Source organism: Chinchilla lanigera, unplaced genomic scaffold (genome assembly GCF_000276665.1).
Source record: "Chinchilla lanigera isolate Chin_1 unplaced genomic scaffold, ChiLan1.0 scaffold00137, whole genome shotgun sequence".
In the NCBI taxonomy this organism is placed as follows: Eukaryota; Metazoa; Chordata; class Mammalia; order Rodentia; family Chinchillidae; genus Chinchilla; species Chinchilla lanigera.
Window position 1 is genome coordinate 1,042,930 of NW_004955538.1, and position 17,404 is coordinate 1,060,333.

At 58.0% G+C, this 17,404-nt stretch overlaps 1 protein-coding gene and 1 long non-coding RNA gene across 2 annotated transcripts; one reads left to right on the plus strand and one right to left on the minus strand.

Moving 5' to 3' along the window:
• Positions 1-19: 19 nt before the first annotated feature.
• Positions 20-2,109, plus strand: Dio3 (deiodinase, iodothyronine, type III). Its single transcript, XM_005415334.2, has one exon. The coding sequence runs from the start codon at positions 194-196 to the stop codon at positions 1,106-1,108; it is 915 nt and encodes a 304-aa protein (XP_005415391.2). The 5' UTR covers positions 20-193; the 3' UTR covers positions 1,109-2,109.
• Positions 2,110-8,151: 6,042 nt separating this feature from the next.
• LOC102022326 lies at positions 8,152-13,145 on the minus strand. The gene is made up of 4 exons (XR_264794.1): positions 12,819-13,145; positions 12,207-12,306; positions 8,782-8,925; positions 8,152-8,479 (listed from the first exon to the last, which is right to left on the minus strand). It is a non-coding gene; the product is annotated as an uncharacterized LOC102022326 (long non-coding RNA).
• Between the last annotated feature and the right edge of the window lie 4,259 nt (positions 13,146-17,404).

Consider the following 17,404-nt stretch of genomic DNA (forward strand, 5'->3'; position numbering starts at 1 on the left):
GTCCCCGGCCGCCCCGCTCCGCCCTCGGCCTGCCCGCGCCCGCCCTCGTCCCGCGATTTCCCGGGCATTGGCCGCGCCGCTGGGAGATCCCTCCGGGCTCAAGTTGCAAGGGGGCGGGCCCGGGCTGGAGGTGGAGTCTCCCGCCAATTGAAGCCTTGGCTATAAATTGAGCTCCCTGCACGCCGAAGCCCAGATGCCGCACCAGGCCGCCTCGCGGTTGGTGGTCGGAGAGGGCGACGGGTCCCAGGGGGCCTCGGGGCCCGCGGCCACCATGCTCCGCTCCCTGCTGCTTCACTCCCTGAGGCTCTGCGCCCAGACGGCCTCGTGCCTCGTGCTCTTCCCGCGCTTCCTCGGCACGGCCTTCATGCTCTGGCTGCTCGACTTCCTGTGCATCCGCAAGCATTTCCTGCGCCGCCGCGGCCTGGGGCAGCCCGAGCCCGAAGTGGAGCTCAACAGTGACGGTGAGGAGGTGCCCCCCGACGACCCGCCCATCTGCGTATCCGACGACAACCGGCTGTGCACCCTAGCGTCGCTCAGGGCGGTGTGGCACGGCCAGAAGTTGGATTTCTTTAAGCAGGCGCACGAGGGCGGGCCGGCACCCAACTCCGAAGTGGTCCTGCCCGACGGCTTCCAGAGCCAGCACATCCTGGACTACGAGCAAGGGAACCGCCCACTGGTGCTCAATTTCGGCAGCTGCACCTGACCACCGTTCATGGCGCGCATGAGCGCCTTCCAGCGCCTGGTCACCAAGTACCAGCGCGACGTCGATTTCCTCATCATCTACATCGAGGAGGCCCACCCCTCCGACGGCTGGGTCACCACAGACTCCCCCTACGTCATCCCCCAGCACCGGAGCCTGGAGGACCGGGTCAGCGCGGCTCGGGTACTCCAGCGAGGCGCGCCTGGCTGCGCTCTGGTCCTGGACACCATGGCCAACTCCAGCAGCTCCGCCTATGGCGCCTACTTCGAACGCCTCTATGTCATCCAGAGCGGTACCATCGTGTACCAGGGCGGCCGAGGCCCAGATGGCTACCAGGTCTCGGAGCTGCGCACCTGGCTGGAGCGCTATGACGAGCAGCTGCACGGCCCTCGGCCAGGCCGGTTGTAAACAACGGATGGACAGTTGCCTGAACTTGGTGGGCTGGGCCTCAGGGCTTTCGAAGCCCCCACCAGCCAACCTGGGCATGCTGAGGCCCAGGGACACAGATGCACTGAGCCATAACTCTCCGGCTGGGTCTGGCACTCAGCTGCTAAAGACTAGCCACCCTGGGACTCTGTGACTCTCTCACTTCTACCTGCCTGGCTGGCTTGAAATCCCCTTGGGAGCCCTGGGGCAGCGCGCACGCAGCCATGCCTGTGAGCCTCCAGGCCTGGCTCCCGCGCCACCCTTGTACACCTGCTCTCCAGCGCGCCTCTAGCCAGCCCAGCGCGCGGTCCGCGCACCCGGAGATGCAGACACCTTGGCCACGCCCGCGCGCCGGGAGCGCAGCTGGTTCCAGCAGCTCTAGGCTGCGCTAGTTGCCTGGCACCCACCTGTCGCGCGCAGGGAGCCCTGCTGCCTTTGTGTTTATTTCTTGTCGGGGGGGGTGGGGGTCGGGAGGGAGAGGGTGGGCAGGGTAGTCTTCCCCCTTGTTTTCGGCACGCAGGAGCCCTTCTGCTGATGACGAACCGTTTCTAACTGGTCTTGACCATGAGCCGGTTCCGAAATTGCAGGAGGGCTCCAAATGGTGCCCGAAAGCCCGAGGGGTAAGAGTGCTCTGGACTTGGAGAGGAGCCTACGGTCAAGGAGGTGGGAGGGGAAGGGGAGGGCGTGGGAGGGAATCGCTTCAGGACCAGGAGAAGGTGGTTTGAGAGGCGCGGGAGAGGTCCGAAGCCCCGGGGGAGAGAGAAGAGGCTAGGACTCCTCCTGGGGGAACGAGTTCGGGGGGGAAAGTCCGGAGAAAGAGAGATGGGGGGACAGCCTGGGACCCCGAGGCCGGGGACTCCTGGGCAGAACCCCGGGTCCGCAGTGGAGCGCCCCTGATTTCAAAGGCCGTTTGGCGAGTGTATTGCTGGTAACATTCCCTGTATATAAACTTCGTTTAAGCTACAATAATAAAGGCTTAAAGTAAACTGCTTTACGGTTCCCTTTATCTCCTGCTAGCTCTGAAAAGCCGCAGGAGTGAAACACAAATCTCTCCCGCACGTCCGCACAGGGACCCTGGGGGTGGAGGCGGGGGCGGGAGCAGCCCAAGGCGGCGGCCTGGAGGTGGATGGAGTGGGAAGAAGGTGTGCCGGAGACCGGGGCGCGCTCCGACACGCGCGCGCACGCACACACCTGGGCGGGGAACCTGGGGGCGGCAGAGAGCAGGGAGCGCAGGCCCGCGGGGTCCTGGAAGGAGGCGGCAGAGGCAGGGGGTTCTCACTTGACGCGCGCGCCCACGCACGCACGCACGCGGACAGCTCCCGTGGCTGCGCGCCCGTCTAACTTCTCGGAGCATCCGGCGCCGGGGGGAAGGGTGGCGTGGAGGCCGACGGTGGCTTTAAATCTCGTGGAGCCCTGCGCCCGCCCACGTGGGCGCCGCGGCGCACCTGACTCCTCTGCACCTGCAGACCTCGCCTGCCACCCCCTGCCTCGCCGCTGGGGTCCGCGCAGCAGGACCGGGGTGCCGCTCAGTGCGCCCCCGCCGGGGACGCCCCCTTCTGCTCCTCCCCCAGCTTGAGCCAAAGCTCGCCACCACCCCAACTCGATCTCGGGTGGGAAGCAGAAAACGGGGCCCGGGGGATGGGCGGAGAGAGGAGGGGACGGTGTGAGGGGTCGGGTGCTGGGCGCAGGTCGGCCCGCTGCCCCGCCAGGCGCCCCGCGCGCTCCCCGCCCTTGCGCTGACCCCCGCAGTTCGCCGAGGGCGGGCGACGCCCAGGCTGCATCCGCGGACAACCTCCCTCGGACAACACCTGGAACCGAAAAGGGAGGGGCGGGGGCCCGGGCGAGGGGCGGAGAGTCTGGGGGCCTTGGAGGCCAGGGCTGCCCGAGTCTCGGGGCAGGGCAGGTCGGTGCGCCCCGGGGTGGCGCGCGTGCACGTGGGGTGCGTGGTGAGCTGGGCGCTGAGGGCGGGCGGAGGAGGCCCGGGTGCAGCCAGCTTCGCCCCAGCTCCGCACCAGCCCCCACGCTGCTCCTCCCTGAAAACTTTTGGGGACTGACACCCTAAATTTGGGATATTTTCAAATTCCTTTTTTTTTTCTTTTCTTTCTCTTTTGCTTTAAAAGTATTTCAATTGAAAAATAACTTTTAAGAAAAATCGGTGCAGATGGTATTTCTTCATCTCCTCGCCGCGCCCACCTCCACCTCCTGCACCCCCACCCACCCCCAGGAAGAAGATGGGGAAGCAGCAGGACGCCGCTGGGGGGCCGGGCAGGGCCAGTGCCGCAGGCCTGGGGGGACGTGGCTCCTAGGGGCGCCGGGACAGCGGAAGAACGCGCTCGGCGCTTCTCCCCGCCCAGCCTTCGCTGTCCCAGGGCGCGGACAGCGACCTCCCGCCCCGCGAACCTGCGCTTTCCAGGCCTCGCGCGCTTCCCAGACCGAACCGGACCTGTGCACTGGACCTAGGCCACTGCCACGCCTGGAAGACCCGCTCCACCCCCAACACACACACTCCGCGTATTTTCTTTCTTCCTCCTTCCCTCCCTTCCTTTCCTTATCTTTTCCCCTGTTTTCCATCTTTTCTTGTTTCCTCCTTTTCTTTTTTCTTTCTTTGTCTCCTTTCTTTAAAAATCTCCCCTTCTTACAAAAATAATCCATGCTCCTGCCAAAAACACCAAAGGAAACTAAAACCAACCCAAGGGGGCCTCCCAGTAGGCCCCCTGTGTCCCCCTCCCCACGTGTAGATGCCTGTCCTCGAAAAGGCTTCAACTTTTCACTGGCCATGCGCCCCACTCCGCGTCTTCCCTGCCGATGACAAGTTTATTGTGATCCGGGATCCAAAGGAGGCCGGGACTGTGCTGGGGTGAGCACCCGCGTGTCAGGGGTGTCCCTTCCTGTGAACGACCTCAGGCTGGTGCACACCCTGCCGCGACACAGCCAGGGCAGGACCCAGGCAAGCTGCAAAGCTGTCAGCTTTGCCATGCTGCCCCGCCCCACAGAGAGACAACCTGATTACTGTTTTGTATTTTCCCAGTCCTCCCTCTTCTTTAAGTGAAAAACACATAACACATAAATCCATCATCATTATTAAATTTTAAATACAGAATACAGAGCAGAAAACGAAATCCTGTATGAGAGCAAGATTTCTCAAACTGCAAATCAGGGCCCAGCGGTGAGTCATGAAATCAATTTATCTGATCAACTCAAGCATTTTGAAGGAGCAAGATAGAATAAATACAATAAAAATACCTGTGTATTTTTCACCTAGGGAACCAGTCTCCAGCCACCTTGGTTCCAGCCTTGTACTCTCTGTATGTGTGTGTGTGTCACTGTGGGTGTGTGTGGGTGTGTGTGTGTGACCAGGTGGCTGATGCGAAATGTCTTTCTCTGCCAGATCAAAACTGTCAGGAAACATGTCACATTCTCAGCTAGCTTTTCCGTAATGGAGAGCATGTCCCGCAGGGTTTGATGACTGCCCCATGCACACACACACATTTCTGCTTTTTCCTAGCCCCTTCCCTGGCGGTGTCATCTGAGCGGGTCTGAGCCTGCGTGACCTCTGTCTGGTCCCACCCTGGCAGCTGAGTCCAGGAGTCCTGCGCCCTGTGGACAGGAGGAGGGAAAAGCCCCCTCACTATGTCACCGCCGCCAGCATCCAGGGTCAAGTGGACACGGCACTGTTCAGCCTTGGGCAGGAAGAGAGAGGAGACGCAAACAGCGAGCGAGTTCATGGACAAGGTTGTACTTGCCCCTCCCCAGGAAGACAGGGAGGAAGGGCGTCCTTGGTGGGAGCCATAGCAACGCCCCGGACTCCGGAGAGCAGGAGGGGGGCAGGGTCACAGAACAGACACACAGAGACGCAGAGTGGGACCATGAGGCGGAGCTGGAGAAGCCAGTCTGGTGTCTCTGCTGAGCTTGTGGGGACCGGAGCTTCAGAAAAGACAGTGGGGCAGGAGTGGGAGGGGGCACAGCGTAGGGGCCTCGGAGGCCCGGGGTGCAGTGGGTGTCCATCCCTCCGCTGCCTGCCGCTGGGGCGCTTCTGGGCGGGCTGGAATCCCCTGTAGCCCAGCAGCTTTCCCTGGAACAGGGAAATAACCCAACCAGCAGACAAAGGAGAGGCACCACCTCCCCGTGGTGAGGACAAGAGGAAGTGACGTCAGCGTTCTGTCCAGGGCCAGGTGGGGGGCGAGGGCATTCCAGACAGTCACCCCGGGCTCCACTTAGATGGATGTGACATTGGCCTGTGTCCCGGAGGAGGACATCGAGGCTCACCACGTTTGCAGTGAACTGGGCCAAGGAGTTTGGGGCTGAGCTCTGTCCCTCCACCTCAGATATTAAAACTCTAACCGCCAGTTCTTCGGCATATGACCTTACTTGGAAACAAGGTAAAGAAGTGATTAAGTTAAAATGAGGTCACTAGGGTGGGCCCCAATCCAATCTGCCTGGTGTTCCGAAGGGACAGACTAGGACCCAGGCACAGGCAGGGAAAAGCCATACGAGGACGCGTGAGCCGCGCCCCCCTTCAAGCTGGGAGGGGGGCCCCTCCGGTGGCAGGGAAATTAAGGTGGGCTGTTCAAGGCCGGGCCTGTGGGGCTGCAGCGTTAGCCGGAGTCTTTGCCCGCAGCCTCCCTGACCCGCTGAGCTTCGAGGCAGGCTGCAGCCACAGGGTCGCCCAAGCGTCCCTGCTCCCCAGGACCGGGGTCTGACGGGGGTGCTGAGGGTGCGGGGTCTTTCCTAAAGAGCCGCAAAGATGAATGCGCTCGCACACATGCACTCACACACACTCACATGCACGCGCGCGCACACAGAGCGCTCTGGAAAAATCCACCCGCGGGAGTCACAGTCGGCGTTGCGTGGGTGGATTATGAGTGTTTTCTTGCTTCTTTCTTATTGCTTATCCGTAGCCTGCGATTTTTCTGTAGTGAACATGTACTGCTCTTATGACAGAAAAATACAACTAAAAACAGCAGAAACCACGGCAGTGGCAAGCAGAAGCACCGGGGGGGAGCTGGGGGACTCGGGGGTGAGGGGGTGCGGTACACGCGGGTTTCAGGTAAACACTGTCAGGACGTTGAGCACCAGGGCATACCGACACTGCACGAGCTGTCCTACAGTTAAATCATGGCTCCTTTGCTGTTTACCTGGCAGTCTGTGGGTTGTTTGCTTTTTAAATCTAACAACCCACTCCGGGGAAAGGTAGACAGCAGGGGGGCCCACCAGGGACAGTCACAGAGCTGGGAGGTGACCCTCAGGTACATGAAGCCTCCTGGCTTCTAGAGATGGCCGGACACCTGAGGATCCCGACTCTCCAGAGACTGTCTGGTGACCTGGAGCCAAGGAAGACATGGTCAGGGCCCTGCAGCAAGAGAGCCCAGTGAAGGTACAGGACCCTTGTTCAAAGCGCCAGGGTGCAATGGGACATGGTGATGCTCACCAGTAATCCCAGCATTCTGGGAGGCTGAGGCAGGAGGACTGCAAGCTCAAGCCTAGCCTGGACAACTTAGTGAATTTAGAGAGGTGTTGTCTCAACGTAAAAAATAAAAAGGAGGGCATGTAGCTTAATGTGACGGCCCTGGATTCAATCCCCAGTACAAAAACAAATTCATGCGTAAAATATGAAGCTTTTTTCTCTCCCACAGTATCTCAACTTGTCATAGTGTTTGTTTGCTATTTAATGTCATTCTATGGAAAGAAAATATAGAGTTTTAAATTATGTATTAGTCTGGGTTCCCCAGGAAGACAAAATAAACAGGAGACAGGGAGACAGCTAGGAGACAGATGAATGGATGGAGAGATGGATTAATAGATTGACTGGTTGATTAATTTACCATAAAGAATCAACTCATGGATAAGACCCTAAAATGCAGGCCACAAAAGCAAAAACTGACAAATAGGACTGTGTTGAAACAAAAAGCTTCTGCACGGCGAAGGACACAACAAAGGGAGGGGGCAGCCTGTGAGACAGAAGGAGACGTCTCCAAGCCGTGCATCTGACAAAGGCTTCACCTCTAAAATGCAGAAGGGACTCAGCTCGAACGCAAATAACCGGATTCTAAAATGGGCGAGGACTTTCATTGTTCCAAAGAACATGGACGGCCAACAGGTGTACGAGAAAATGGTGCCCCACGCCACTCACACCGAGGACAGCATGTGCAGCCGCATGAGCAGTCACCTCCCCACCTGTCAGGACGGCTGCTAGCGCCAAGACAGAGGCAGCGCGCACTGGCGAGGGTGGAGGAGGAGGAGCTCTTCGCACTGTGGGAGGGGTGTGCATTGGTGCAGCGTTATGCAGAGCAGTACGGAGGTTCCCCAGCAGGTAAGAATGGACCCAGCGTAAGACCCAGCATTTGCACGGAGGAGTACATACACAGAGAGCTGACAGCTGGCTCTCAGAGCGGTAGCTGGGGACCTGGGTCCATAGCAGCACAATTTACAATAGCTAAAACATGGCAGCAGCATGACTGTCCAGGATGCATCAATGCATAGACGTGTCCATTCATTCTACACGATGGAGTATTATGCAGCCTTTAAAAATGAAGGAATGCTACCACTTATGAGGATAGAGTGAACCTGGAGAATGTTGTGCTGAGTGGAATAAGCCGGACAGAAATGGCAGATGCCATAGGATCCCAATGATGCAAGCAGCCACACCCACAGAGACAGAGAGTAGAAGGCGCTGTCACGGGCAAGGATGAAATGGGGTAGGGGCTGGGGAACCGCTGTGTAATGGGTGCAGAGTCTCAGTTTGCAAGATGGAAAGGGTTCTGGGGACTGGCTATACAACGGTCTCAAAGTACTTAACACTCTTGCACTGTACGCTTAAAAATGGTGAAGATGGTAGGCAGGTATCATGATGCACACCTGCAATTCCAGAATTCTGGAAGGCTGAGACAGGAGGTTGCAAGTTTGAGCCCAGTCTGGACAACTTAGTGACTTAGCAAGACCCTCAAAAAAAAAACTAAAAATAAAATTTAAAAGGCCTGGGGAGGTAGCTCAGTGTGAAAGCCCTGAGTTCAATCCCTGGTACCAACAAAAAAACAAAAATTAACTGGTATATCTTATGTGCACTTTGCCGTAATCATATACACATAGTTTTTTAAAAGGAATATCTGCATGGTTTTGGAATAAAGGAAAACATCATATTTAAAATGGCAAAGGTAAACATAAAGGAAATGTGCCTCTATAATTAAATTCAAGTAGTCTGTATAATAAAAGATGCTGTCGTGAAGTTGGGGCACTTGCCGGCACTTGCACTGACCACTCCAGACCAAGGGCGGCGAACCTTCTAGAGCCGAGCGCCCGCACCGCAGACCTCCAAGTCCACTTATTTATCGCAAAGTGCTGACGCTGCAATCAAACCTGCATATTGAGGTTTTAGTTTAGAAAAAACAACTTATACAGCGACATCTTTTGTCTTAAAAACAAGTATCGCGCATGCCGTAGGCTCTCTGCCACCACCCTGAACACTGAGACCCCGAAGTCCCCACCCACGGGCCGTACCCTGCAGGCTCTGCCGGGCCCTGGTCAGCGGGAGCCCCAGGAAGCCCAGAGGGGCTGGGAAGGAGCAAGGGAGGAGACTGAGCCCCAGATCCTCGGGGCACAGCTGCCTTCCACCCAGCTCCATCTCCCCACCCACCCTGGCACCGCGGCCAGGCACACACCTCTGCAGACGTGCATCGCTAAGTCTCTTCCCATGCTCCGTCCGAGGCGCCGGCGCTTCCTGCAGCCACCCTGGTGGCTGTCAGAGCTGATGCCAGGAGCTCACATGGGCACACGGAGCTGGAGAGTCTGTGCAATGAATGTGCCTGGCACAGTGGAGAGAGGGACAGAGAGCAAAGCTGGAAAACAAGGTGACTCCCAAACTCCCAGGGCCACCCAGCTCCCGTGGCCACCAAAGACAGCTACATCTCCTGAAGGAGTCACTCCTGGTCCCCCACAGTGAAGAGTACGTCACTTCACCCAGGAAAAGGGGCCTGCCCACGACTTTGGCATGCGGAGATGACCCTAGGATTCCAGGACTGCCTAGGGGCCTGGGGTCACCGCAGGGGCCCCTAAGAGGGAAGTGGGAGGTCCACAGAAAGAGGAGCGGACAGTGCTCCTGTGTTGGCTTTGAAGATGGAGAGCTTCGGCCTTCAAACTCTGGAGAAGGCAAAAAGGAAAGCAAGGCCCCCTGGACCCTGAGGGTCTCCCGAAGGGCACAGCGCTGCAGGCACCTTGACTTTAGTCCAGCGAGACCCATTCTGACTCGTGACCCCAGAGCTGTCAGAGAATACGTTCGCACTTGAAGGCACCAGGGTGCAGGCACTGTCGTGACAGGGACTTAAAAACTCATCCACTCTCCCGAGGAATCCAGAAAACAAACAGTAGCAACAGCTCCACACCTCTGCCCACTTGGCGGAAGTCGTGGGCGGGCCTGGACACACTTTTACCCGGGAGGCGGCAGTCTGGGCATCAGGGCCTGGCCGGAGGGGGCCTGGCCACTTCCACTCTCCTGCTTTTAGACCCTGGACCCACCACGCAAGAGGCCGGTGCATTTTCAGCTTTCCCACTGCTGAGCACAACACCAACAACAACAGCGTAAAGGAGAGGTTTAGTTTAGTTCGTGTTTTCAGGAGATTCAGGCCATGGACGGCTGCCTCCAAGGCACAAGCACCATGGCGGCAGGGGCGGCGGAGCGAAGCTGCTTAGTCCAGGACGACTGGGAAGCAGAGATGAGAACAGCGCCAGGGAGGAAGGGGCAGGGACAGAAGAGGACAGGCGCGAGGCCACGCCTCCGCAGCTCACGCAGACACGCCCCCTACGGCCCACCAATTCCCGGCAGGCCCCAAAGCCGGTCAGGTTGTGCCCGCACCCTGATGGCGGTAGTCAGCTGCTCTGCAGGGGGCCGCAGAGTGGCCTGGGTGCTGCACCCTCTGATCCTCCCTCCCTAGCTGCTACTGACTGCATGAGAGACCAGCAGAAGAACTGCCTCGCTGAGCCCAGTCAAGCCGCAGAAGCAGGAAAAATCAAGCGGGTATTTTCACCACTAAGGTCTGGGTGGTCTGCTACGCAGGAGTGCAAGGGTCAGCCCCTCCTCTGGGGAACACTGGGGTGACAGGAGGAGGGGCATGGTTGGGAAGCGCCCTGGGCCCTTCTAGTTCACCTGCACCCCGCTGCAAGGCTGAGCTGGGGACACTCCATGCAGGGGCCGTGCAGCTCCATTCACAGTAGGAGAGCCCAGAAGAGGTGAACCAGGGACAGAAAGCAGATGGGTGGTCACCAGAGGAGGGCTGGGGGCCGGGGGTGCTCCCTGGGCATGAGGTCTCCTTCGGGGTTGACTGTTTGCCAGCCAGCCAGAGGGGGCGGCGGCACGGCACTGGGAATGCACCGAGCGCCCCTCAAACATGCGCTTCAAGATGGCTCATTTTATGTTGTGTGAATGTTTCCACAATAAAAGGAAATTATGTGCAGTGGGAAAGCAAGTTTGCCGAAGGAGACGTACAACATGATACCATGTTTGTGGAAAGTACGCAAATAACCTAAAACATATGCGCGGACACGCACACGTAGACACAGGGAGAGCAGCGCGCGGCGAGGGCCCGGAAGCAGCCTCCTGAGCTGCCTCCGCGGGGAGCGGGGAGCCCAGCCAATCTAATGTTTATTTCATGTTCAAAAACCAAAAACTAGTGTTGCTCTGCATCGGCTCTGAGCAGTGGGTGTGGGTGTGGTTCTGTTTCCCTCTGTACTGCTCTGTATGTTTGAAATAGTTCATAATTTAGCATAGAAAGCAGAACACGCTCTACCCACCCCGCCTACCGCCCAGGAAGAAAAGCCCTAAGACTGCGGGCTCCGCTCCTGGGTGGACCCTCAAGGTTCCTGCGGTCCAGCGCCACATCCTCTGAGCGGAGCGCCCATGGTGCCCGAGACCTGGCTCCCTTCTGATCCAGGGTCAGCACAGAGGGGCTGGGAGGGGCTGGCTCCAGGGACAGGCACGTGTGGCTCCCTCCTGTGTCAGCATCCTCAAATCGCACTGCACAGGGGCTGCCTTGGTTTATCTTCACAGCAGCTCTCCCGAGAAGACCACATTATAACTCCCATTTTGCAGATGGGGACACTGAGGCAAAGAGGTTCCATGAACCAGCTAGCAAGAGGCACAAACAGAGGTCCACCGGGCAGCAGGGGCTCTGAGTGGCCTGATTCCTCTACACAGGCGGGAGCTGCTGTTGATATTCCTAAGGACCCTGTTACTGAGTCAGGAGAGGCCCGGGGTGGGCGGAGGGTGATGTGTGGCCTCTCCATCAGCCACCGGCTGCTCCTGCGGCGAGTGCCTTCCATCCCTGGACTCCATGTCACGTTGTGCCCAGGGTGACCAACAGCCCGGAGCCAGCGTTGCTGCCCAGACCTTCCCTGAGGCTGAGAGCCCTTTTCTTTTCACCTCGGGCCTCCAGAGAGGCAGCTGTCGTGGGCTTGTCCCCTCTACCCTGATCTTGCACCTCCCAGAAGTTGCCTTCCTGCTGGCCCTGAGAAGGCCTCTTGGGTGCCCCACGCTTTGCGCCCACGGAGGCAGCAGTGGAGGCAAAATGTGGAGTCAGCGTGGGACACCGAAGTGTCACAGAGGATGGCCACCGAGCACACAGGCCCAGGGCCAGGCTACCCCGGTGCCCACAGCCTGTGTGACCAAGGTAGCAGTCTCCCGCCCCCGCCTCCTGTTCACTGCAGGAGGGACGATGGCAGCCCGTGCGTCCCATGGTTGCTGGGTACACGGCGGAGTCAGGACAAGCGACAAGCGAGGCAGCGATGCTGAGCACCGGCCACGTGGCCCCCACGACAGGCTCAGATCGGCAGGGCTTCCCGGGCCTCTCAGGGGAGGGAGCTGCTCCGCCCCGGGACAGGAGGGCTGGAAGGCTCTTCCTCTTTTCCATCGCACATCCCAAGAACTTTATTTTTGTTTATCGGCACATGATTGCCACGCACAGTGTTTACGCTGGGCCTGAGGGTCCGATACGCGTATCGCATCCCGAGGTTCTCCTCCCTGCCCTCCGCCTCCTCCCTCCCAGAGCCTTCACGGTCTGTCTAATGGGAGAGGCCCGAAACATAAACAACTTACAGAGCAAAACGGCCTGGTTCTTCACGCCGCTCTTTCCACAGCAGTCCTTGGCTTCGTGAGGAGACGACGTCCTTCCCATCCCTAGGCGGAGGCCGGGACCCTGTGCCGGCGGGGAGGGAGGGAACAGTCTGCTGAAGGCGCCTGCTGTACAGGTCATGGGCAATGGAGGGCCCGGCTGTTGTGCCCACCGCGGATTGGACCCACCCGTCACCTCTCAGCGTCAGCCTGGTCCCGATTCCCCGGCCCTGCTCATCACCAGGCCCAAACCCACACTCTCCCGCTGGCACCTGTGTGACCCTGGGTGTGAGACTTTGGTGTCTTCCCTGCAGCGCAGGGCTGGGAGTGGCAGCCCCCTGCCAAGGAGGCTGTGGGTGCTGGGTGGGAGAAAGTCTGGGTGACTGCCCCTCACTGCTGGACACTGTGGGGGCCCTGCCTCGGCCCCTCAGCAAGAGGGACCCATTAGAGGGTGGGGAAGGTGGCTGGAGGCGCCTGGTGGGCATCTTCACTGAGGCCCCATGCCTGTTGTGCCAGGAGATCTAAGGGGAACTGAGTCGGGGGCGCAGCCTCCCCTGCAGCCGGTGGTCTTTTGGACCCGTGCTGTGAGGCTCTTACGTGCAGGAATCTTGGCGGCCCCTCCCGACTGCCGGTCGGTACTGCACAGAATTCTGATTATTCCTGTGGAAGGAGTCCAGAGTCCCCAAGAGAGTTTGCGTTTAATGCAGAGCAGACTCTGCTGAAGAGGGGGCTGCACCCCCAGGACACGGGCACACACGGCCCCGTGCTCAGGGGAACCTTCTCCCTGCACATACAGAGACACGCACACACTACACAGACAGCCCTATACCTGCAATGCACGGGCCAGGTGGGCACAGGTCCAGGCACCCCCCTTGCACATGTACACGTGCATATGCAGGCCCTTGTGCTCACACACAATCCCTCACATACACACACAAGCACATGCAAGCGTGTGTGTGCACACACCCAGCCCCTCTTACTCAAACCCACGGTCTCCTACCAGCAGATCCTCCTCCTACCGCTTCGCCCCTCTTTTTCCTCCAGTCTTTTGAGGCAGATCCAGGGAGTATCTGGAGGCCCATTCATCCCTCTGTGCATCCCTGTCTCCCTGCACTCATCCTTCCATCCCTCCATCCCTGCATCCCTCCGTCTATCCATCCCTCTATCCCCCTGTCCATCCATCCATCTCACTATCCATCCATCCTTCCATGTCTCTATCCATCTGCCCGTCTACCCACCCCTCTATCCACCCACCCACCCAACTCAAAATCTAATTAGTTGCAGTGGGAAGAAAATCAACAACTACTTAAGGACCCCTCCCTCTGGGCTGGTCCCTGAGACTCCTCCATTAGCAGGACAAATGTGGGGAGTCCCTCACCAGGCCCTCACATGGGCCCCAGCCTCGCGGTCCCCCCACCCCTCTGTGAGGATTTGGAAGCCCTGCGGTAGCTGCGGTGGGCTGCAGTTCTCACAGGTCTGAGCATCTGTAAGGGAAGGGAATGTCTTTTACATCAATAAGATCTGCACATCTCGGGGGCCCCCTCTGGCAACAAAAGCCTTTCTTCACCAGGTTGGAGGATGGGGCAAGGCCCAGGCTTCCCAGAGGAGAAACAGTTGTGTAACTTCCAGAAATGCAACTGCGTTGTCAAAAGCTCGCGAACTCTGCTAGTAAACTGTAAAACACAAGTCTCAGTTCTGCTTGATGCCATGGAAAACATGACAGCTGGCACCAATTAGGGCAGTTTCCGCCTCAGAGCGGTTGACTCCCCTCCAGCGGGTTCCTTGAAGGACGCCCGTGCTTCCAGGGCTCCTCTCCCCACCCACGGTTGCCCCCAGGACTGGCACCCCCCATGGCCTGGGAACAGGAAGGTGGCCACTTTCCGCTGTCAAACCAAGCCCGACAACATCTGGGCAAACAGGCCTCCCTCGAGCTGTCCCTTCCAGCACGGAAGCTCCTCAAGACCCCCTTCTCTTACGGGCCACCACTGAGTCACGTGACTTTTCAGAGCCTAACCCCAGGGGAAGAGTTTTCCATTTCACCCCACACCCACCCCGCTTCCTTCCAATAATGAGCCCTCTCTTCTTCAGGAAGCCGCACATTCAGTTTGGTTTTAAGAAGGCCGGTCCCAAGAGACCACCAGAAGAGGCTCGTGGTCCACACCTGCCTTTGCATCCAGGCCTGGAGATTTATTGCCTGGGCCCTAGGGGACCTCTAACCTCCGGCTGTGATCGTAAACTAGTTTTTAAAAATACCGTCTCAAACCAGGCAAGGGGGTACACACCTGTAATCCCAGCACTTGGGAGGCCGAAGCAAGTTCAAGGCCAGCCTGCTCTATGTAGTGAGATCCTGTCTCAAAAAACAAAAAAGTAAAAATAAAAATAAAACTACAGTTTCGAGACCTTCTCATTCCCTACACACAAAGCCCTGAGCCAGAGGGAAGAGCAGGGAGGCGAGAGAGAAATGGAGCCCCGTGTGCACTGTCTGAGCTCCTGGGTTCAGCTGTACCTGAAACAGAGCTGCAGGTGGAGCTCCTGGTTTGTGAAGCCCTTTTTGTATAGAGTGGGTTGTATTTTTGTCATCTGCAACATGCTGGTTATGCTTACTCAGTCCACAGACATTAACTGAGCACCTGTTGTATGCCAAGGTACAAGCTGAGCCCTGAGACACTCCATGAGCAAGACCCACTTTGCCCCATGCAAAGAACTGCCACAGCCCCGCCTTCCTCCAGGAACCTGCAGCCCTGGCACCGCTTTGCTCAGGGCATGATTCATCACACTAGCCACATGTGCGCCTTTGCTCATCACAGCGCCTGGGCTGGACAGCACTACCCGCGGGGCTCAGGTCTAGTGCCGTGAGAGCAGGTGTTTGACCCGGGGTGGGAGAGCTTGGCGCACAGTGGCGGCGGTCACTGCCCTCTGTAGAGTACCCAGCCGGGGTGTCTCAAGGAGGCCAGGGCTGGTGGCCAGGAGCTGTTCCTGGCGCCCAAGGGCTGAGGCTCCCATCAACAGACAGCAAGCAGGACCTGAAATGGGAGCGATCGAGCAGCAGGCAACCCAGTGGGATAAAATCCACACAATGCTGGCGGGAGATAGAAGACAGACAGGCAGACAGGCAGGCAACAGACAGACAGATATGCAGGCAGGCAGACAGACAGGCAGACAAGCAGACAGACTCACATGCATGTGTGTGCATATGCCAGATAGAGAAAAAAGACTGACCAGAGCCCAGGGTGTGTTAACAGGGGTTCTCACATTATTTTTGTTACTTTTTATACTCTGCTGTTCCACAATAGACCAAGTATTTTGCTTCAGCCACTAGGGGGCACAGAACAGGGCCGCGCTGTGGGCCGCCCTTGAGACCCTTTGGGTCACAAGCCTCACTGGCCGGCAGCTAGGACGCCAGCTCTCCTCTTGCCCCACCTGTGGCTTTGTCCGTGGAAGTAATTTTGTACTGTGTGTCGCCCCAAGTTATGGGTTGTTACCCTGTGCTGGGCCAGCTCAGACCATAGCAGACAGAGCCAGCAACTCAACTCTCCCTGCACAGGGACTGTGATGGAGATAGAGGGATGGATGTTTGGATAGATAAAGGAGACAAGGAGCCGAGACAGTAACCTGCACCCCTGGGCTCTGGCAGCAATATGGACCTTGCCTTGAGCAGCAAGCTCAAAATAGGGCCTGGAGGAGTAGAGGCAGCAGGCAGAGGTGCCCCGGGATTCACAACTCCAGAGCCCCATGCCCACCCAAGGGAGCGCCATGCAATTGTGCCCTGCTGGTTCCCAGGGCCTGGAGGCTGGCAGGGTGGATCTATGCTGCTGTAAATGCCGACATCCTGTATCTGAGCTACAGCAATTGCATGTGTGTGGCCAGACTGGCGGGTGCTCTTGCTTAGATCCAGATCCGGATGAATGGATGAATGAATGGGGCCCAAGGCGTGGAGGTGGCAGAGCCAGGGGGGTGTGGCCGGACAGGGACAACCAAGTCACTTCCACGTCACATGCTGGAGCAGAGCTTCGACTATCGCCCTAACCTCCCTGTCTCAGTTACTTTTCTTGTTGCTGAAACAAAAATACCTGCCACCCAATGTTAAAGGAGAAAAGGTTTATTTAGCTCACAGTCTGTGGAGATTTCAGTCCATAATCAGCCGGCTCCAAGGCAGGGTGGCACATGGCAGAGGGCAACAGTCCACGGCAGCAAAAGGCAGCAAAAGCAGCAAGAGTAAAAAGGGAGGAGCACAAGAAAAGACTCTTTCTGTCCTCTATATTGTATGTAGTCTACCTGCCCTAGGGTGGGTGTAGCATTCACACCCATAAACCCAGCACTAGACCCTGAATCACTCACAAACTCTAGATTCAGCCACCTCTGAAAGTCCACCCGCTATGACCTCATGAGGCTTTAGGGGGACATCCACACACAAACTATAACACTCCCTTATTGGGGTGTGAGCCAGGAGGATCCCTGTGAGTTTAATAAGAGCCTGAACTATATAGCAAGAGCCTGTTTTTTAAAAAAAAGATCCTTGCATGAGCCAGGCTAAGCCCTGGACAGCCACAGTGGCCATGCTCCTCTGCCTCCCCCACCCAAGTGGAAGCCAGGCTGAACCCCGGACAGCTTCCAGAACCTCCATGAACCACCCCTGCCCCTCCCCAACCAGTGTGGGAGCCAGGCTAAGCCCCACACAGCTTCAGGGACCTTGGTGGCCACACCCCCACCCCTCTTCCACTGGCATGGGAGCCAGGCTGGGCCCTGGACAGCTTCAGGAGCCTCAGTGACAATACCCCACCCCCTAGCACCTCAAAGCAGCTGGACTGAGTCGTGGACAACTTTGGGAACCTCTGTGAGCCACAGCACTCTTCTCCCACTGGTGTGAGAGCCAACTGAGCCCCCAAAAGCTTCGGGAGCATCAGTGACCACCCCCGCCCCCACACACCATCACAGGAGCCACACTAAGCACCGGAGACCTTGGGGTCCTTGCTCTGCCACTCCTACACCATTGTAGGAGTGAGGCTGAGCTCCAGGGAACCTCTGGAACTTCAAACATGACAAAATGAAGGAGCAAAAGGCAATCTCGGACCTCCACCCCACCCAGAAAAAGTACAGGAGGCATCAACACAGAAGAGCTTGGAGGTCATATACCTGAAATTTCTAAAATGATAGCAACTGAAATAAAGAAACAACTCCATCAG